The 23,078-nt window shown below is 36.9% G+C and overlaps 1 protein-coding gene across 1 annotated transcript in view; it reads right to left on the minus strand.

Moving 5' to 3' along the window:
• The window catches only part of myo3b (myosin IIIB), a gene marked incomplete at both ends in the record, with an annotated part of 144,724 nt that overhangs the window by 1,476 nt on the left and 120,170 nt on the right, over positions 1–23,078 (minus strand). The window contains 2 exons of the mRNA XM_079428644.1: positions 517–563; positions 1,023–1,123. Coding sequence (XP_079284770.1) covers positions 517–563; positions 1,023–1,123 — 148 coding nt within the window. The remainder of the gene's footprint in view (positions 1–516; positions 564–1,022; positions 1,124–23,078) is intronic.

A 23,078-nucleotide genomic window follows, 5' to 3' on the forward strand; every position in this document is an offset into this window, starting at 1 on the left:
TTGAGTTTCTCATGTCAGTCAGTTGCATTTGTTTCTGAAACATCTCTGTGGTGAAGCAACCTCAGTGCTACAAATACAGGCACTAAACTAATAAAAGTGTTTTCATTTTAACGGTGTTAAAAAAGCAAAGCAAATAACTCTAAGAGGTTAAAACGAAAAACTAAACAGGCAAGAAAGCTGCCTTACTTTTCACAAGGGTAAAATAATAAATAAATAAAAGAATAAGCAAGAAACGGTTAATCCTTTCATAAAGAGCGCTGATATACAGCCTGCTCGAGGTATTAGAGGAACCAGGCTTAACTTCACAGACTGTGAGGTCACATATCTCACAATTAATACATGCATTCTTATATCACGTCTTCTCTCCTCCCAAAAATAATAGGGGCAAAAAGGCGCTTCTTAAATCGTATTTTCAGCTGTGCATTTGCATGAGAAGCAAACAGAGCCGTGGTCTTCTCTGCTCCCCTCCAGAGCTGGTGGGGTGTTCAGATACGAAGAAGGAAAGCTGTTATTTACCCCAGTTTTCTGGGTTTCCTCTTGCTCCCCTGATAATCCAGACTTCTCTGCAGAGAGGACACAGAACCAACGCACGCAAACACACACAGACAAACACACACGCACGCATGGAGTTAGAAAAGCTTCAGAAAAGACAAGCACGAAGCAACGAACATGCGCGGGAGAATCATTAATTTTTAATTCAAAGTGATTTTGTGTTGAATGTGTGCAGATGCTGATAATATCAGAAGTCACAGCATAATTTTTCTTGATCAAAGCGCGTGGGGCTGAGGCTGATGAGGCAGGCATCTTGCTCGGCTTTGATAAACCACATCAATTATTCACCGTGAAGGGAGACATCCTCACATGAAAGCAACAGATAAAGCGCCAAAGCACATGGTGGAGACAACAGAACGGCAGAGCGGCGTGGGGGTGGGGGCTCGGGGGTCTGGCACAGGTAGCTTTAATTGTATTATCATCTGGAAACAAAGTTAGACAAAGGCTTCCATGAAAGGCTTTGAACTCACGTTGAGATGGTTGTAATAAAGACTGTCTTCCGGGCTGTTCAGGAGCTTGGGATGCTGTCCTCTTCGCCGAGGGGAACGGTGATGTAGCTTCACAGTTGGACCTGCGGGACACACACACACACACACACACACATGTGCGGGACGGATCAGTGACACGTCTCCCATTGTGTTGCCCTGCAGGAATTGTATAAGCAGAGCAGCACAAATAAAGCTGACATAAATACATCACGCTGAACAATAGTGCACTGCAAGATTTGTACATTTTTTGAAGAGTGCTGTTTGCCCTTGAAAAAAGTTGCTATGCGGTGGCTGAGTGCTGTGAGTGGTAATTAGGTGGTCTCTTACTGGTCCAAGTCAATAGAGTGCAAGTCTATGGGATTTGGGATCCATTTTTTTGTCCACCATGCAGGCTAAAAAACAGTTGCACTTTATTTTAGAGTGTGTGCACTTACAGTGTACATATCTAAGAAAGTACTGGGTACTATAATGTAACTACATGGGTTAAGGTTAGGTTTAGGTGTAGGTTTGGGGTTAGTAGCCTACCTAGTTCTTATCTAGTTATTGTAATTACTATAATAAGTGCATAGCATGTACAAGCAGAACAAGGCTGTAAAAAAAAAAAAAAAATGTTACCCAAAAATCCGTAATGGTACACCCCTCCATAACAAGCCACATGATTTAAGGTGTAATTCATGTCCTGTTCATATTGCAGACATCAAAACATCACATTACATGAACTTACTCAGTAATAACAGTTATTACAAGTAATTATTGGTTAATTAAACCAATCCTAAACCAAACCCCACAGTTGTATAATAAGTACATGTAGTTAATTAATATTACAGAGTATTTATTTAACTACACCAAAATAACAAAAACAGCACTTAAAATAAACTGTAACCCAATGGTTTTTGTTCAAAACAGTGTATATCATTAGGTAACATATTTAAAAAAAAAAGATCTCATTATGTTCACCAAGGCTGCGTTTATTTGATCAAAAATACAGTAAAAACATAAGTATTATTAAATATGATTTCAATTTAAAATAACTGTTTTCTATGTGAATATATTTTAAAATGCGATTTCTTGCTGTGATCAAAGATGAATTTTCAGCATCATTACTCCAGTCTTCAGTGTCACATGACCTTTCAGAAATCATTTGGTGCTCAAGAAACATTTCTTATTATCAATGTTGAAAACGGATGTGCTACTTCTTTAACTGTGAAACGGTTTTCGAATAATTCCTGCTATCACATATAAAAGTAGTTTAAATATGCAGTGTGTACTTTTCACAATCATACATGAGTCCTGACCATCTGATCCACCAAAATTCTGTCGGTTCACAATTATAGAAGATCAAACAGCATGTCAGGAAGAGGAGAAAGAGAGAGAGTCTTGCTTCCTCATGTTCACTTGTAACCTTTCAGATCTACAAACATGACAAAATGAGCAGAAATCCAGGACACCTTTATACGCCGCCATGTATATTTAATATCTGGGCCTGTTTCATCTTGCCTTCATTTCAGACGAATCAGAGCTTCTCCGCTCATCATCTTTCCAGATCCTCCGTAAATCTTCTCTAAAACAGAGTTCAGTGATGTAGTCGTTCTGCAGAACGCTCCGGAACAGAATGGAGTGATGGCTTTGAACAGAGCGCAGAACATCTCTATCCTTCTCACACTTCAAAGTGTTGAGGTTGAGTCTTTCTCTGGCTGGCTGTAATTCTACTTTGCATAGATTTGACTTTCTGTTGCTTCAAAAGCGTTTAAAGAGTGGGTGATGTGCTCTACTGCTGTACATTGATGCACTTCTAATGACTACACAGTTCTGGTGTACAAGTTCTCCAAATGGGTCAAGAGCACTCAATGTCACACACTGCAACTGCTTTCAACTTTAAATTCAATTTTTCTTTGCGCAAAAGTTGACTTTTCCCATCTCCCATGCTTAAGGACCTACAAGCTTCCTGCATAACAGAACTGCTCTGCAAGTCATTTCACGACTGTAAATCAAAACTGGTTTGGACAGAAACTCAACATTTACCCAATGAGAGGAGATCAAAAAGAGAACATAACTGTTTAAGACAAAAATAAGAGATGAAAAATCGGAAAAGCACATTTATGAACAAATTTGTTCTGACAGCAAACCAGTAATTTCATCCAGATACTAAGCATACAGAAGAATATTCCCTCCCAGCAAAATAATACTGGGAAAATCAATCAATGAAAAAAAAATGATATTTATACTGAATCATTTAACAGTTATTTACTAAAATAATTAGTTCACTAAAAGTTTTAGATTAAATTCAACAAATCAAAACTGATTTTCTTTTCCTGTATTAATACATGTGCCAGGTGTATTGTTTAACAATGCAAATTTGTGAAAATTTGCACGAACTGATACAAATATAAATCTAATAAAAATGTCACTAGATAAAAGCATCTTCTCAATGCATAAAAAAGTTATTATTGTAAAGACAAAAAAAGTTTGTAATAATTGATAATAATGTAATAAATTGCTCCTTCTCTAAAATGATTTTTGTTGCTTATTCCCCTTCAACTACCCACTTTTCACCATCCAATCAAATTTCATGGGATAAAATTAAATCTCACTTTACAATTTTTCCTTGTTGAACATCCTCTTATATCACACTTAATTTAGCTGCTAAATAAGATCTGAAATGCTGAACTTGTAACTTTAAGTAAAGTGAATGCTGTTGAAACAACAGAGAGAGAGAGAGAGAGAGAGAGAGAGAGAGAGAGAGAGAGAGAGAGAGAGAAAGAGAGAGCAATACCTTTCAGTTACTCTTCAGTTACTCTAACACAGAATTTATATAGTCTTGAGCCATTAGTGAAATGTAAGTTCCACTACCACACACACGCACACACACACAAACACATGTGGGTTAGTGGCTGATCCTCCCCCTTTGTCTGGAAAATCAGCAGCATTTGATCCCGAGCTCTCCCTCAGGGCTGCCGCTCTTGCTCTGATAGACCAGCAGCACACGGGAGCAAAGAATCCCACCCTAGATAAAACCAGCAGCTCTACAGAGGGGAACCCACTCCATAATCACAATAAAATGTAAGCTTTTTTTCTTTGAAAACTGTTAGACACAAATTTATTGAACTGGCCGGATAATTAAAATGTATGAATTTATTAGAACTTTTATTATTAGTTTTTTTTTTTTCAACTGCTTACACACATTTTCAAAACCTTGCCTCTTTTTTTCAAATCTTTATACACAAATCCAAGAATTGCACACACAAAATGCAAAATGCCACGCATCTCTTGCAAAATGAAGCACTGAATTCAAAATATCACAAACGCATCTCAAAAGCAAACATTTGCGAACACCTTTGCCGTAATATTAATTCCTGTTAGATTTTTGTGTGTTACATAGAGAATTGTGTGTTGTGTTTTGCAAAAAGTGTTTTATGAACTTGAAAACTGAGTCAAAGGCCGAGAATTAGTGTATGGTTTTGCAGATAGTGTGTGGTTCTGGTGTTTGAGTGTCAGCTTTCAGAAATTGTGTGACAAGTAAAGATTTTGTGTGTAAGCAGTTGAAAAAAACTGTAATCAGGCTGTTATATTATTCAAGCATAGAAACAGATGTCTATGCTTACGTAAATAAATCGTATGCATTCTGATTTAAGAGAGAAACTCAGAATGTACACAGAATGTAAATGTTTCAATCTCTTATACAGTTTACATGTAGTTAGATTTGGCAGCACTGAGATATGCCAGTTTCAGGGTATCGATGCAGTATCACAAGACAAGAAATTGTGAAATATTGTTATATGACTGCATCAGCAAGTTCTATTGTGCAGTATATTAGCTGGTCAGTCATTTGTCTATCACAGAGGACAATAAAAAATAAAGAGCCAGAAAATCATAGGGAGCTGGACAAGCAAGCAAACTCTAGACTTTAAGCAAGGTTTCATAATGAAAGTTCAAACTAAAATAGCTTTTACACACATAAGATCAGAAAAAAGTATTCTAGGGCCATTGAATGAAGCTGATTCAATTTTTTTATTTTTTTAAACTTTTTGTTTAACTCTTTTAACTCTGTGATTTCTGAAAACAGTTGGAACATTAAAATGAAATATTTGCAAGAGCAGCAGCACAGTCTTCAAAACTACATTTTGTACACAGCTAGTCACACCAGTGAAACCAGCTAACCACCGGTGTACCTCAGGTTTCGGTATTGGGACCTATTTTTCTTCTCAATAAACCACATTATTGTGACTAGTCATGCACAAAAGCCTACTGGAATGATACTGTACTTCCATACTCCATACTCCACCTGAGCAATTATACTCCTGTAGCACAAACATTAGAGCATGGTGCTAACAACACCAAGGTTATGGGTTTGATTCCCAGTTAATGCCTGAATAGATAACATACATACCTTGAATGCAAAGTTTCTTTCGATCAAAGCATCCGCCAAATGCATTTGTGTTTAAGAATGAAAGCCATAATCAGAAATTATTGCTATATATATATATATATATATATATATATATTTCCCTTTCTGAAGTATTGAATATTTAATGCCAGACATTAAAGAAACAATGACAGGGTCACACAAATCCATTAACGGCATAACAAACCATCGTATGTGTTTGTGTTGGGAGGGGTAGCAATCTCTCAAGCAATCTCTGAAGGTTTTCACAAATATAATCCTTTATTCAGGATTTATTGATTTGTCTTATAGACTGTTGGGTGGAAGAAAAGAAGAAAAAAGCAATAAAAAAACACTAAGGGTTGAGTTTTATGTTGTACCATTTGCCTTGCATATCGTAAATGTTTGTATTTGATAGATAAAAAGGCTGAGAATTCTTCTCAGAGAGCGTTTTTAATTTGACGAGACTCAGGCTGGCTCTTAAAAAGCACCTCTAAATCCCTTGAAAATCAGAACGCGCTTCAGAAACTACATAAAAGAGATGCTAAAAGGGTTTTTAGCCATATAAACGCGGGAGGCGTATTGATTCCCGTCGCTCACGTGCGTGTTCACCTGACACGTCTCGAGCTGGGCTGAGCCATCGGGGTTTGTTTGTACAGATGGAGGAGAGGGGGGATTGTAAGGCAAAATTATCAGCAGTGCTCTTTGATGTCTAAATGAAGCATGTGCAGACCAGACCATACACACACACACTGCTGAACAGAGATGCTGAGAAACAACACACACACACACACACACACACACACACACACACACACACACACACACACACACACACTCTCACTCAGATAAAAGCACAACACTAACCCACATACCTACATACATGCACACTAAAATGCAAAGAGAAACCCCATGTACACATTAACCTGACCTGTAAAAGTGCATGCAGACTACATTCTTGAACCCTCCCAAACAAAGCTACCAAACAAAACTAAAGCGGCATGATTTCCAGGCTAATCTGGAACTGTTCTGACATCAGACTCTCAGTAACGTCTGATGATTGGAATTGAAACAGGCTTGTTAAAATCTAATCCCAATGTGTTTGAAGTTACACACACAGCAGGGAATTTACAAAGAACACACACACTAAAATGAATAAATGTTGCATAAAGAAAATAAAACCTATTTTATAGCTTTAAGATTAAGTACTGCAGCATTATTTTATCAGTTAATCACATTTTCCCTCAAATTGTCATTATAGGACTGCATATAATCTTATTCCTATTACTGTCGTTTGAAAAAAATTAAATTCTCATACTGTAATATTCTTCATTATCATACTATAATTCAGTAGTGAAAATAGACACAATAATATTTTTCAAATTAAATAAAAAAAACTAATTGTTTTTTTATAGCTAAATAAATACTACTGTGTATTTTTCACAATTGTATTTATACTATCATTGAGAACTTTAGGGTAGGTCAGACAAGGCTGCATTAATAAAAAAAAAACAGCAATATTATGAAATATTAGTGCAATTTTAAACAACAGTTTTCTATTTGAATCTATTTTAAAATGTGATTTTTTCCAGTCTTCAATGTCACATGATCTTTCAGAATTCATTCTAATACGCTGATTTGCTGCTCAAAAACACTTCTGATTGTAATAAATGATGTAGAAAAGAGTTGTGCTACTTATTTTTATGAAACCACAATACTTTATTTCAAGTATCCATTGAAAGTGAAAGTGACGTGACATACGGCCAAGTATGGTGACCCATACTCGGAATTTGTGCTCTGCATTTAACCCATCCAAAGTGCACACACACAGCAGTGAACACACACACCGTGAACACACACCCGGAGCAGTGGGCAGCCATTTATGCTGCGGCGCCCGGGGAGCAGTTGGGGGTTCGGTGCCTTGCTCAAGGGCACCTCAGTCGTGGTATTGAGGGTGGAGAGAGCGCTGTACATTCACTCCTCCCACCTACAATCCCTGCCGGCCCAAGACTCGAACCCGCAACATTTGGATTACGAGTCCGACTCTCTAACCATTTGGCCACGACTTCCCATGATGAATTGACAAAAGAACGTTGTTAATTTGAAACAAAATCTAATTTGGGCCAATCTCATCATGTAAAACACATCTATCCATGATGCCTGTGGTCATGGGAAATCTGACATAAGACGAGTTTTTAACTCAAAACAGTCGCACCTCAGGAGGATGAAGGGAAATCCACCTAACTCATCACCAAGACTTAAACCATAATACCACTGATGCTAATATTCTAATAGATGGGACAGTATAAGTATCATTTTAAAGACTCAGTCTGTTACTGTCCCGTGTGAAAGTACATGCTGTTAAACTCTGTTAAAGTTACTCTGTTTCTCACTGACATTAAGAGGATTGCAAATGTTGGCACCAAGTTAAGTAGACTTTCCCACGATACAGCGCTCACTCAGCCAAATCTCAACAGGTGGAGAAATGAAGAGCATGTTTAGCCAGAGCTGGAAAGCATCTAATCAAAGTCAAGCTACTCTTTAAAAAAAGTAGCAAGCTCTTAACAAAAAAGTAGCTAACTACTAAGGAGGCGATATGTTTTACATTATATAGGCTAAGTATCAGATTATATGATTTTTATTTATATTACAGAATTATTAACTTTGAAATACTATAAAAATAAATAATGCTCAACAGCAATGTTTAACAAAACTACATAAAGGAACTCAATGGAAAGGAAATGCCATGCATGGGGTTGACTGTTCAAGGAATATAACTTCAATATTCAAATGAAAAGGTTGATCAGTTTTGGAAGCAGTTTATTAAAAAGATTTGTCTGAAGAAACTTTCTGAAATGAATCACTCTTCCCAGAGTTTCTAAAGAATCATTATAGTCTCTGTTTGGTTGTAAGGCTGTTTGTGCAAAATAATGTGACAAAAACAGCGATTAACATTATGTCATGCTGCAACGCTACTGTAAAAATGCTTGTTTATAATGGAAAAGCTAGACTCTTATGAAAAAGACAAGTTTTCACTGCTGAAAAGGGTAGGGTTGTTCCAGGTGGACTGTTGTCCAACAACACTCTAAGAAAAGTCTGTAAAAATAAGGCACAAAGTACTGTGTATTAAAGGTATGTAATATTGACAGCTAGCAGTTGAACCCAGTGCCACAGTCCAAATTCAAAATACTGGACAACAGTGTTTATCCTGCCCCTTCCTTCTCAGACTCGACGCTCACACGGGTTGCCAGATTGCGAACACGGAACAGGAACGAATGCAATTGACAATGGAAGGTGACGGGCCTTATAAGTAGAGATCGACTGATATATCGATTTACCAATATTTTACCCGATATTTGAGCAGTTTACCATAATCAGATATCGGTTTTGTAATATCGGATTCACCGATAAATGTCGCCATCTTGTGGGTGTTTTGAGAATTGCACGCAGGATCGCCATTGCAGCGGGTCTGAGGGGAGACGAAACAACAACAACGGCGTGCAGGTACTTGATTTGCTGTATTTAGTAAACTTTATTTAACATAACAGCAATTAATGCACAAATTAGATGCATTACATAAATGCCTGTTATGTAGTTTATGCAGCTTGGCTCTAAGAAATAGAAAGCAACTCACGGAGTCATGTAAAATAATCCGTCAAGTCCTGTCCCAATAAAGACGTAACTTTGCCTAAATTAAATAATACGCAGCCATGAATGAGCACATGTTCGAAATAAAAGCGCTGAATTTAATTCTCTCTCTGTTGTCTATGCTCATCGTTAGTCTCGTGAAGTCGGAGTCACGTAGTCGTAGATTATCCGTCAAGTCCTCTCCCAATAAGGACGTAACTTTGCATGTGTTAAACAATACAGCCATGAATAAGCGCATGTTGGAAATAAAAGCGCTGAATTTAATTCTCTCTCTGTTGCATATTTACTCATCATTCATCTCGTGAAGCCACTTCACATTGCTGTTCACAGCCTCCGCATGTAACTTTTAACAAGATTCACTAATTTAAAACACCCTAAATTGTAGTGACATTTACTCTATAACCATTATTTCGTTAATAAACATCTAAATAAATACAACTTTTATATAATAATAATAATAATAATAATTTATTATTATCTCCACGATCGATCGCAGTTTGAGTGTAGTTCTGTGTAAATGTATATATAAACCGTACTGTCAGCAGGTATTTCATAATCTAGAAGGAGAAAAACATTATTAATAATTCTGATATAACATTCCAGTTGAGAAATGCAATACAATACGATGTTTTGTTTGTTATCTTCCAATATTCCAGAGAATATTATTCAGTGAATTAACATTATCCAGTGAATTATTCTTGAATCTATAGGCCTATTAAACAGCTTATAAACCTACTAAAAGTGTAGTTTAAAATGAAGTTGATATGACTCCTGTCCTTTATTTATTTTCTCCATTTGAAAACATTAGACATTCTACATTTATTTTGCTTATTAATATTAGTGTTGTTGCTGCCGATACTTTTTATAAATAAAAGGTTTTTTATTTTTGTAATATGAAGATTAAATTTAACAAGAAAGACAGCAAATTTTCAACACTTAAAAAAAAGATGACTGAAAAGAGGAAAAACCAAAGTGAAGTATGTTCTTACTTCACTCAGTAATTTATTTACTTTATAACAGTAAATAAATATCGGTTCTGCATATCGGTTATCGGGCACATAAACATGCAACTAATTGGTATCGGTATTGGTTATAAAAATCAATATCGGTCAATCAATACTTATAAGCTAATGAGTTGATTTACCCATGTTTTAATAAGCCTCTGGTCATATAGCATTTTAGATGTAGACACAGAACAAACATTTCAAAGTAGAATAAATGTATAGTTCAGTCATGAAACTTTAGATGGCGTAGGCTGGCGGGTTGTTAACTTAACTGATAATATTCAGAGAGTTAAATGACTTGGCACAAGCTGATTGGTTCATGTTGCATATGCAGCCAATGAGCTTACTGCCTTGCATTTATATGGCTGGCTAGCATTCACTTGATTTTCGCAGCACACTTTCAGAGTTTCTCTGAACACCTCCACCTTTCCCAGCTCCACCTGTATAGATCTGCTACGGGTTATTTTATGCTATTTGTGCAGCAGCAGTATATCTTAAATACTCACAGCACCGTATCGCCATATGCACTGGCAGTAGCAAGTTCCTGTACTTGCTTGCAGCAGCAGCCACAATAATCTACAACTAAAGCAATAACCAACAGCAGCAGTAATTCAACAGCAGCAGCAGCAGGGTAGCAGATCTATTCCGCTAATACCATATACATTAACATTGTCATATACATCACCATGCTAAAATCTTCCAAGAGTTGTCATGATTGAACTGGCTGTAGCATTGTTTTTCAGACAAATAAGTGTGTGAGCTTAGCATGTGTCCTAAATATCTGCAAACATATTATATCATAAACATAACCTGTTTTTATGCCATGTATCCTTAATTTAATATATTTAGTGGTGATGCATTTAAAAAGAACCAACTCTAAAATAATTCATAGACACAAGTTCTCGGAGAGCGTGCACAATGTACTACTGCAATCAGCATAGTAAAACCTTATCTGAGCAGTTTCTATTTATAATACTTTATACACAGCCACTACACTGATTAAAGTGTATGTGCAAATTCACTTAAACAACAAATTTCAGGGTAATCATTATCAGACTTCAAATCCCCTGCTGCGAGCAATGTTCCTATTATTATGCAGAATCCATTAAAGGACAGTGTTTTTCTAGAGTCTGTTGCTTTATTCATTTTGGTGTGATGCTCAATCCTGTGCGTCTGTCAGAACACTGCAGTCTGACAGATGGCTCCTTTAACAAATAATTGCAATAGAAAAAGACAAACTGTTGGATCCCTCAAACTAGATGTTACACAGCAACAATATTTCTGATCTAACAGTAATGGATTTTTGAACATGGAATGGAGATCACTTAGTGAGTAGGTGCTCAAAAGTGCACTTTGTTATAAGCACTAATAAACAGTCAATGTTAATAATAAGCATGCTAATAAGCAACTAGTTACTAGTGAGAATTGGTCCCTATACTAAAGTTTTACCAAATGTCCTCAAAATATTTTCTATACCCAAACTCAACAACTACCTCACTAACTATTAATAAGCAGCAAATTAGGAGTTTATTGAGGCGTTTGTTAATGGTGCGAATTGGACCTTAAAATAAAGTGTGACTGGACTGCACACCGGCCACCAGGGCACCATACAGACTTTATTAAAGAATTTGCTGATTTTCTATCTGAGGTAGTGCTGGCTGCAGATAAAGTCCTAATTGCTTGTGATTTTAATATCCATGTTGATAATGAAAGAGATTCGTTGGGATCAGCATTTATAGACATTATAAACTGCATTGGTGTTAAACAACACGTTTCAGGACCTGCTCATTGTCGAAATCATACTCTAGATTTAATACTGTCATATGGAATTGATGTCAGTGGCGTTGAAATATTGCAGCAGAGCGATGATATCTCAGATCATTATCTAGTTTAGTGTATATTCCATATAGCTAAAGCTGTAGAGCCAACTCCTTGTTACAAATATGGTAGAACCATCACTTCTACCACAAAAGACTATAAATAATCTTCCTGATTTATCTAAATTCCTCAGCATATCCAATAGCTTAGAACAACTTGATGATGTAATAGAAACTATTGACTCTCACTTTTCTAGCATTATAGATATGGTTGCTCCTTTACGCTAAAGGAAGATTAAGGAAAAGATTCCAACACCGTGGTATAATGAGCACACTCGGGCCCTAAAGAGAGCACAAAATTAGAGGTATTTCGTATTGCTTGGTGGGAAAGTACCCTATCCTACAGAAAAGCATTAAAAACTGTCAGATCTGCTTATTTTACGTCTCTTTTAGAAGAAAACAAACACAACCCCAAGTATTTATTTAATACAGTGGCTAAATTAACAAAACAAAAAAAAAAACATCAGCAGGTGCAGACATTAGTAGTACTGACTTTATGAACTACTTTACTTCCAAGATCGAAACTATTAGAGATAAAATTGTAACCATGCAGCTGTCAGCCACAGTATCGCATCAGATAGATCCCCTGAGGAGCAATTCTACTTATTCTCTTCTATTGGAAATTAAGAATTGTATAAAATTGTTAAATCATCTAAACCAACAACCTGTATTTTAGACCCTGTTCCATCTAAGCTCCTAAAAGAGGCTCCTAATAGATCCTCTTCTGAATATTATTAACTCATCATTGTCATTAGGATATGCTCCAAAAACCTTCAAACTGGCTGTTATTAAGCCTCTCATTAAAAAACCACAACTTGACCCCAAAGATTTAATTAATTACAGACCGATCTTGAATCTCCCTTTTCTGTCAAAGATATTGGAAAAGGTAGTATCATCACCACTATGTTCCTTCTTATATATGTGATATATGTGAGGATTTCCAGGCAGGTTTTAGACTATATCATAGTACTGAGCCTGCTCTCATTAGAGTAACAAACGACCTGCTTTTATCATCTGATCGTGGTTGTATCTCTATATTAGTGCTACTGGATCTTAGCGCCGCGTCTGACACTATCGACCACAACATTATTTTAAATAGACTAGAAAATTATGTTGGCATTAGAGGAAGTGCACTGGCATGGTTCAAATCATACTTATCTGACCGCCATCAATTTGTGTCAGTAAATGAAGAGGTATCATACCAATCACAAGTGCAGTATGGAGTACCTCAAGGCACAGTACTTGGCCCCTTACTTTTCACGCTTTACATGTTACCCTTGGGAGATATCATTAGGAAACATGGTGTTAGCTTTCACTGTTATGCTGATGATATCCAGCTCTATATTTCTTCGCGACCTGATGAAACTTACCAATTTGCAAAACTAACGGAATGTATAGTTGATATCAAAAATTGGATGACTAGCAATTTCTTACTGCTAAATTCTGAAAAACCAGAGGAGTTAATTATTGGACCAAAAACTTTTGCATGTAATACCCTTGATCACTGTCTAATACTTGATGGCTGCTCTGTAAAATCTTGGTCATCAGTTAGGAACCTAGGCGTACTTTTTGATAGCAATCTTTCCTTCGAAAAACATGTTTCTAGCATTTGTAAAACTGCATTTTTCCATCTTAAAAATACATCTAAATTACGACCTATGCTCTCAATGTCAAATGCAGAAACATTAATTCATGCATTCATGACCTCGAGGAAAGATTATTGTAATGCTTTATTGGGTGGTTGCTCAGCACGTTTAATAAACAAACTCCAGCTGGTTCAAAATGCAGCAGCTAGAGTTCTTACTAGAACCAGGAAGTATGACCACAGTAGCCCAGTTCTGTCAACACTGCGCTGGCTCCCTATTAAACATCATATACATTTTAAGATCTTGCTAATTACCTATAAAGCCCTGAATGGTTTGGCACCTCAGTATTTGAATGAGCTCTTATCGCACTATAGTCCTTCACGTCCCCTGCGATCTCAAAACTCTGGCCATTTGATAATACCTAGAATATCAAAATCAACTGCAGGCGGGAGATCATTTTCCTATTTAGTGCCCAAACTCTGGAACAATCTTCCTAACACTGTTCGGGAAGCAGACACACTCTGTCAGTTTAAATCTAGATTAAAAACCCATCTCTTTAACCTGGCTTACACATAATACACTATCGCTTTTCTATAATTCAAATCCGTTAAAGGATTGTTAGGCTGCATTAATTAGGTCAACTGGAACCGGGAACACTTCCCAAAACACCTGATGTACTTGTTGCATTGTTAGAAGAATGGCATCTACGCTAACATTAGTCTGTTTCTTTCTCATTCCGAGGTCACCGTAGCCACCCAGATCCAGACTGTATCCAGATCAGATGGTGAATCAGCACCTAGAGATGACCTCTACAGCCAGGACACCTAGATGAGCCCCAGAGACTGATCCCCAGTGAAGACACTGTCTCCAAGACGGCCATCGGGACAAGACCACAGGAACCAGATGAGTCCTTTGCACAATCTGATTCTGCTTTAGCCTAGATTTAAACTGCTGATTTTGTCTGGCGCTATAATATTGACTTGACTTTTTTTTTTTGCAATAACATCTAGTATCTGTTTTACAGTACTTGTCAGACATCTGCTTGTTACCTTATTTAAGGGCTGCACTGAGTGATTATACATCCTTTAGAAATGTGTTTGATCAAGGGTACTGACTACTTATATCCTAAGACTGGAAACCATGCAGACAACCCACCAACTGGTTGATTATGAGCCTTTCTAGTTTTACCAAGTTAGTAGTTTACTAGTATTTGGCACTTTTGGGGAAAAACGGGAGTGATGTTGTATGAATGAGTCAGAGAGAGAGAGATAGAGAGAGAGAGAGAGAGAGAGAGAGAGAGAGAGAGATTGTCTGGATAAGCTCCAGATGGTTGGTGTGACAGATATGATGACTGTGGTGGTGACAATAAAGGACCCAAAAAATAAATCCCAGATCTATGTTCATCTTGCATGACATGACATGTTCCCTGCGGCAGACACAGTCAGCAGAGCAGCCAATTAGACACAGTCAATGACTTTAGCTCTGCACAGGCAGCCTGAATCTATCAAATGATCTGAACAACAGTTACAACGTCACAAGACGTTCAAAGATTGCTCTGCACTCTCATTGTAAGAAAAAAATGGTAACACTTTATTTTAAGGTCTCTTAACTAGTTGGTTATTAGCATGCATATTACTAGAATATTAGCCATTTATTAGTAGTAATTAAGCACATGTTAATGCCTTATTCTACATGACCTTATTCTACATCCCTAATCCTACCCAATACCTAAACTTAACAACTACCTTACTAACTATTAATGAGCAGAAAATTAGGAATTTATTGAGGGAAAAGTCATAGTTAATAGTGAATAAGTGTTCCCTATTCTAAATAAGAATTTGGACACTTAATTTTGGACACTTAATTCTCAGTTAAACATGTCTGAATGTCTTTAAATTAGATTTAAAATCAAAGCAAGTGTGAACATCTGATTTTCTCTTCACTAACTTCACTTTTCTCATTTTTGCTTGATGTCTTTGAATTGGCTGGTGTTTTGGCGACCTCAATGTATACATTTCTCTTTCCACATTATGATTTACATATGACAAAGCCTGAGACCTGTTAAGTTCATATTCAACAGTGGACTTTCATTAATTATATTATGCTTATGGATAAACAAAACAGAGGTAGCACTATTTTACAGTCCTGTCCCACATACATACTGCACTAATTACAAACTAAGTACATAGCTTGTAAGAACATAGTACTTAAGTAATTAAAATAACTAGTAATATGTAGTACTAATAGCTGCACTTAACCTCAACCCTTTTTTTACTCTAATGTTTCTGACCTTTAACTCTATGATGCTATTTCTTTTAATGTAACTGTATGTTTGTTTCTTTTTGCTTTGTCCTGTTGATATTTGCTTTAATCCTGGGCTTTTACATTGCAATGCTCTTTCTTTGTTAATTGTTTTGTGCTGTATGATTGTTTTCTATTTCTTGTAAAGGTAACCTTGGGGTCTTAAAAATGCTATATAAAGAAAAACTGGTAACACTTTATTTTAAGGTGTCCTTTTTACACATATAACATGTACTTAGTATTATAATAACAATAAATTATGTAAAATTACATGCAAGTAACCCTAAGCTAAACCCTAATATTAACCCTATAGTAAATAGATGTAGGTAATTAATATTGCTCAGTACTTAAATGTATAATTACACTGTAACAAGGACACCTTAAAATAAAGTGTAACCAAAAAATTAATAACTAAAATTATTATGTAGTTACATGTAAGTTCAATTAATGTTTATGTGTGACTATGTATGTTTATTGGCCTATGATCTATTAAGCATTAATACAAGATAATAATGTTCGCAAATGACCACGATTATTATGTTTATTTATTAAAGTGTTATCATAACATCTTCTTATTTTGATATGACAGCATGGTTTCCTGTAGATCATATTTCCTTATGTAACAGTTTGAGAACAAATCAAAGAGAAGATTTGGCTATAGCGCAAACCAAGATTAAATTCATTTGGGCACAAACTACCTAGAAGAAATGTGCACTTCCTGAACTTAATCCACCAAAGTGAGTGAAGGCACACTAACTAGGGATGACACTATCTGTTCGTGTGCACACATTAATTTGTTTTGTTACTCATTTGTGCTAATCCTGTAAAACTTTTGATCTTGTACTTGATGATGCATTCAGATGACATGTTCAGAGGTGTGTTTCACAGCCAACACACTGAGTAAAGCCTAGATCAGACTATTCTAACACTCCCACTCCCCAGAACCCTTCAGGCCAATGTGCAGGCCTGCCATCCGCATGCAAATAAATAAGAGAAGGCAGCATAAAGTGTTTCTTTCTAGAATTTTCTTTATGCCTTTCAAGGACACTTATGTATATGGAATAACGCATCGTCTTTATACGTCCATACTTCATAAGTGCAAGTTAGTTCTCTTCTGTTGCTCTCTCTGCTAAAAAGGATCAGACTTCATGGTTTATGAAAGCTGAGCTCCTTATGTTAACCCGCTTTATAAAGATTATGCTTTTGGTAAACATACATGTCAGCAGTGAGAAAACAAGAAAGGTAAATTATGATGCTGAGGGGCTGAAAGAGAGAGACTCTAACTCCCGATCTCTACTTTGAAGGAATATTAGTTTATTTCCAAACTAAATGTCTATGCTTCAGATGCTGCCAAATACCACAGAAAATACTTTCAACTTGGTCCTCAGTAGAAACAATCAGAAAATGTTTACAGAAATACTCATACCATTGTGAAAAAGAAGTACACTTTAGCATACTTTTGAAAATATTTATAACGTAAATAATATACTTCAAAAGAGTACAAGTGGGAATGAATATTTTGTTTTCAGACACTTATGTTATTTGCAACTAAATGAAAAAGTTGTATAGTTTAAATTTATATTAAATGCAATTAATGCTTTTTTGACCAACTTAAGTACAACTTTACAAGTGATTTCATAATTGAATTATCTTTGAAATATGGTTGAAGTGTACTGCTGAACATACTGACATGCATTTTTGGTACATTATAATATTATTTAATGACATTTCTATTGAAACTCGTCATGCTCAGTTTTATCCGATAGAGATGAATGTGTGTAAAAGTAACATTCCCAAAAGTAACATAACAGTAGAAACTCCCCAAAACAAGCAACAATTGGAATTGGCTGCATTAAAGGCTGGGAAAGGTATTTCAAAGGATGGGACCAAGAGTCTGGTGATGTCTATGGATCACAGACTCACTGCTGTGATTGTGCGCAAGGGATCTGCAACTAAATAATAGCTTTTAATCTTTTATATCTGCCTTATGTTCAACTGTCCCAATACTTATGCTCACATCAATGAGTGGGATGAACTCTACAAGTGCTGTTCTTTTTATCTGGTAAAACGTGTGTTGAAATGACTAATAATAAAATGTGACATTCTGTAGTTTTGTCTCATATTCATCTTTTAATCATATTTGCAAATGTCTTGACTCCACAGCCAACAGAGCAATTACTGTTCCAATACTTATGGAGGGCACTGTATAAGACAAAATGTTGAATACTCATTTGAAATTATAGAAAAAAAATCAAAAGATACTTTAAACGTGAAATTAAAATTGCCAGTAGGTGTCACCAAGTCACTGTTAATAAGTGAGTCATTGCGATTGAACCGAATCATTTAAAAAGTTGATTCGTTCAGGAACGAAACTGTAACACCGTCATGTTGCTCAGAGACGCAAAACAGTGCTGTGGCTGTGTTTGGGATTATTTTTGTTGTCGAAATAGAGCAAAAAGAGGCAATATGGTGTCTAAAACACAAGTCTCTTAATTAACTTCTTGTTTATTGAACTGTTGTAAAAAAAATCTATATGTAATCATGCTGATTTTTGGAGAAAAACATCACTCTTCATGTGATATTGATTTACTATATGAAATTATATAACTATACATTTTCTTTCCCTATATCTTCAATTTTGTGATCATTCTACATGCATTTTAACAATCACGCAGTGAAAGAACGCACTCTAAATGCGCGTGCACTAGTCTAATCTACTAGACTTCATGGCACTCTGTAGTAGTGTTTTGTTTGGTTTTTGGCTAAATACTGATAATGTCAAATCGCACATCGTTAAAACAACAATTACGTTATTATCACAGATGATATATATCGCACACCCTGCACCACTGTCTTTTTGGCTAATTTTTGCAAAACCATTTGCTAAACTGCCAATTGCTTCATTTTAACCACCAATGCAATGATGCAAGTATTTACCTTACCTCTACATGCTTGCGAAGGGGTGGTGTCGAGATTTTATAAGCTGCTAGTTTGGTCTCCCTAGGTAAACACAGCTTACACTGCATAATAGAGCATAAACATGGCCAGGGGTTCACTTCATTTCTTTTGAGTTCAACTTCAGCCGAATACGATGGGGTTAGGTTTTCAGCTGGGTCTGCACCACTAATGCCTGTCATGTTCGTCTGCATCTTTCTTGTGATTTTAGCGCCAGTTTGTTCTCCTGGGCATTATTTACTGCAGTAGTTTCCAGGGAGCAATTTAAAAAATTTTTTAACTCAGTAATTAATGTGTTTTAAAATGTAGCGAAGTACAATACTCCAAACAAAATATACTTAAGTAAAAGTAAAAGTACAGATTTAAAAAATTACTTTAAAAAGTAGAAGTACACAAAAAAGCTACTCAATTACAATAACGCAAGTAAATGTAATTTGTTACTTTCCACCTTGGCCATTAAGGCTATAGAGTTTGTACTGATTGTACAGCATCAGTGTAGAGTTAAAATCACAACCTATGTGAAATGGTGACAGACTTTCTGTTCAGTCACAAACACACACCACATTCTGTCACAGCTGGGATCAGAGCAGAGACTCAGCAGTGCACTTAACGTCCAATAACGTAACACACTGGCCATGACCTCCCGAACATTTGATATGAAGAGGTTAGACAGGGATAATGTGTGTGTGTGTGTGTGTGTGTGTGTCTCTAGGGTGACAGCAGCAGGATAAGAGGCAGGAAGTGAGCAGAACTCCAGACATCTGGCACTGCTGTCTCTCCTGACACACACACACACGCACACACACACACACACTCTGATCTCTTCCGATCAAAGTCTGCCCTGCTTACTCTTCACACACACATCCAAATAACATCCACACACACTTACACGTGTTCTCCTCACACAGAGAATCAAGCCTTTAGTTTAGCCAGCAGCTCCTCTGATGAAGGCATCAAACTGTGATCTAAAACCAGTCTGTATGTGTGTGTGTGTGTTGGCTCTCAGGGCAGTCCAGTCAGCAGTTCTGTTCTTTGCATATTCAAGGTGAGGTAATTTGACTTAAACAGCTTTAAACAGCGAATCAGAGTCATGCTGAGAGATCTTTATCCTCCAGCACATGAGTGTAAATACAGTGAGAACAGCTAGAACCGGACAGCAGCATTAGTGAACAATATTATGTAAAATATTACATATTATTGAAACTACTAGCTTTTTATGCTAATGAAAACTACCGAACATTATTCAGCAACAGTGCCAAGGCCAGAAATCTCCAAGTGGGTGGATCTTTGTGAGTTAGGGTAGACCTCTGTTCTTTGCCAATGTGTGTTTTTAAAGGGGTCATATGATGCGATTTCAAGTTTTCCTTTCTCTCTGGAGTGTTACAAGCTGTTTGTGCATAGATGAGATCCCTAAAGTTGAAAAGACTAAAGTCTCAAACCCAAAGAGATATTTTTTATAAAAGTCTCCCTAAAAAGGCTCATTCAAACACACCCCCCCATGTCTATGTCACGATGTGGAAATATTTGCATAATGCTGCCCAAATGTTCACACAAAGAAAGAAGGCGTGGTTTCAGTAACCGCCATAGTGTTGATGCAGCCATGTCAGGGAGACGCTGTGTGTTTCTTTACAATTTATTTGGCCTTTCGAAAGTAGATGCAATTAGGAATCACTGGTTAAGTTTTTTTTTTTACAACACAACAGCACAACCCAAATGTTAGAATTTGTACAACGCATTTTGTGGACAACAGTTTCGTGAACCTAGTAGAGTACAAGGCTGGCTATGCACGAAGGCTATTTCCCCCAAAAAAAGGGTCAGTTCCGACTTTGCTATGACAATCTGGCGCTTCTGAATCAGCAACTATAAGTATGTTTTGTTATTAGTTTTGCGCGTAACGTGTCGTGTGTGTGTGTGTGTGTGTGTGAGGGGAACAGGGTCACATCACAGGGGAGTGTTTGGAGGAGGAGAAATGCTGCCTATGACCCCAAGAACACCATCCCCACCGTCAAACATGGAGGTGGAAACATAATGCTTTGGGGGTGTTTTTCTGCTAAGGGGACAGGACAACTGCACCGCATCAAAGGGACGATGGACGGGGACATGTACCTTCAGGGCCAGGGCATTGAAGCCACCCAGGGCATTGAAAATGGGTCGTGGATGGGTATTCCAGCATGACAATGACCCCAAACACATGGCCAAGGCAACAAAGGAGTGGCTCAAAACGAAGCACATTAAGGTCCTGGAGTGGCCTAGCCAGTCTCCAGACCTTAATCCCATAGAAAATCTGTGGAGGGAGATGAAGGTTCGAGTTGCCAAACGTCAGCCTCAAAACCTTAATGACTTGAAGAGGATCTGCAAAGACGAGTGGGACAAAATCCCTCCTGAGATGTGTGCAAACCTGGTGGCCAACTACAAGAAACGTCTCACCTCTGTGATTGCCAACAAGGGTTTTGCTACCAAGTACTAAGTCATGTTTTGCAAAGGGGTCAAATACTTCTTTGACTCATTAAAATGCAAATCAATTTATAACTTTTTTGAAATGTGTTTTTCAGGATTTTTGGTTGTTATTCTGTCTCTCACTGTTCAAATAAACTTACCATTAAAATTATAGACTGATCATTTCTTTGTCAGTGGGTAAACATACAAAATCAGCAGGGGATCAAATAATTATTTTCCCCACTGTATATATACAGTATATATATATAAACTAGGAGACTCCCTCATTTATAGAACTCAATCAAACAGGACTGAAAGATTTTCTAAAGCTACATTAGAGACAGAGGTCCCTTCAGGGATTCACTAGAATCATCTTGTCTCTACACTCTGCATACATAGAAATAGCATTTGCGACTCTCAAGAGCCAAGTAGATACATTATATGAATTTATGGATAGACTATATCAAATAATAATATACAAATAATATACAAATAACAAATAATATATACACAGCATACAGTATGTGGCTATTCTACAGTTTTGTTTTATATACATACCAACAGCAGATCTATTGTTTGGTAGTTTCGATTTTATGATGATAAATTGCACAAAGGTGGAGCTAGATTGGAGGACAGATGCGGGAAGTTACAAGCACAGTGAGAAGTAAATTGTGCTTATATTCTTGCTGAACTGATCATATTAATAGGCTCCTTGCCTCCTTCCTAATTTTCATTTGTAGTTCCACTTTTTTTTTGCCCTCAAGTAAGCTTAGACAATAATCAAACACAATCTTCCCTATCTCAATTATAGCTTCTGGATTAATTTTAGCATTTTGTAAACTGGTTTACTTCAAAAATGAAACTGATTACTGATACAAATGTTCATCATTCAAAAGAACTTCCCAGAAGTCCCTACATGGCATTTTTCCTGTTTTAAGATTTGTACTCAAATAAATCCTTAAATATTGATGTTTTTGTTCTTGTTTCTGTTGATTCAGTAGTTCAGGTTTAATGCTGAATTTCAATAATTTAAATCTTATGTATACCAGGTGCACGCTACCTCCAGAAAAACAATAATTTACACAACATTGTATAAATAACATCATAAAATGAATCATTAAGAGTAACATTATACCAGAAGAGACTCTGAGTGTGTTTTTCTGCGTTAGTGTGTCATCTCCAGTGTGTGTGTGTGTTTCAGACAGACAGGATGAGAGGGGTCACCTGTTCTCAGTCTCACAGAGTTAGCGCGGCTGTCTAACCCAGGCGTGCTGCGGTGATCTGACAGTAATCCGGAGCCTCTGCAGAGCCGAGTATGTGTTACATTATCTGGCTTAATCCGGTAATCCGCGGACACACGGCTAATCTCAATCCCACCCCCACACACACCTTCCTCACTAATCACTCTAATGATGGACCCCCGGCAACTGATCACAGCAGCACCGCCTCTCCCGCCCCTGATTGACACACCTTCCCTCTCTCTGTGTATCCACACACACACATTCCTCCTAGGCAGCTCTCATTAATGGAATTCACAGCCCAGGGCAAAACACAAAGCAAACATATGTTCAGCAAATATGTGTGTTTTGGTGTCACTGTATCTCAGAGCATTTAATAGAGTCGCTGGCGTGTGTGAGTCTTTGATGTGATTGGTGTGATTTTTAAAAACCCTCAACACACACCTCTCATCCACCGTCTGGCCTGAAACTGAAAGCTCAGCCAAACCATAAGCTGATATGACAGGACACAAGAATGAGACAGAGAGAGAAAAGCAGGTACTTCTGGTATTAAAGGAATAGTTTAGCCAGAAAATGAAGATTCTGTCATCATTTACTCACCCTTATGTACTT

This window comes from Barbus barbus (assembly GCF_936440315.1).
Source record: "Barbus barbus genome assembly, chromosome: 11".
Lineage (NCBI taxonomy): Eukaryota > Metazoa > Chordata > Actinopteri > Cypriniformes > Cyprinidae > Barbus > Barbus barbus.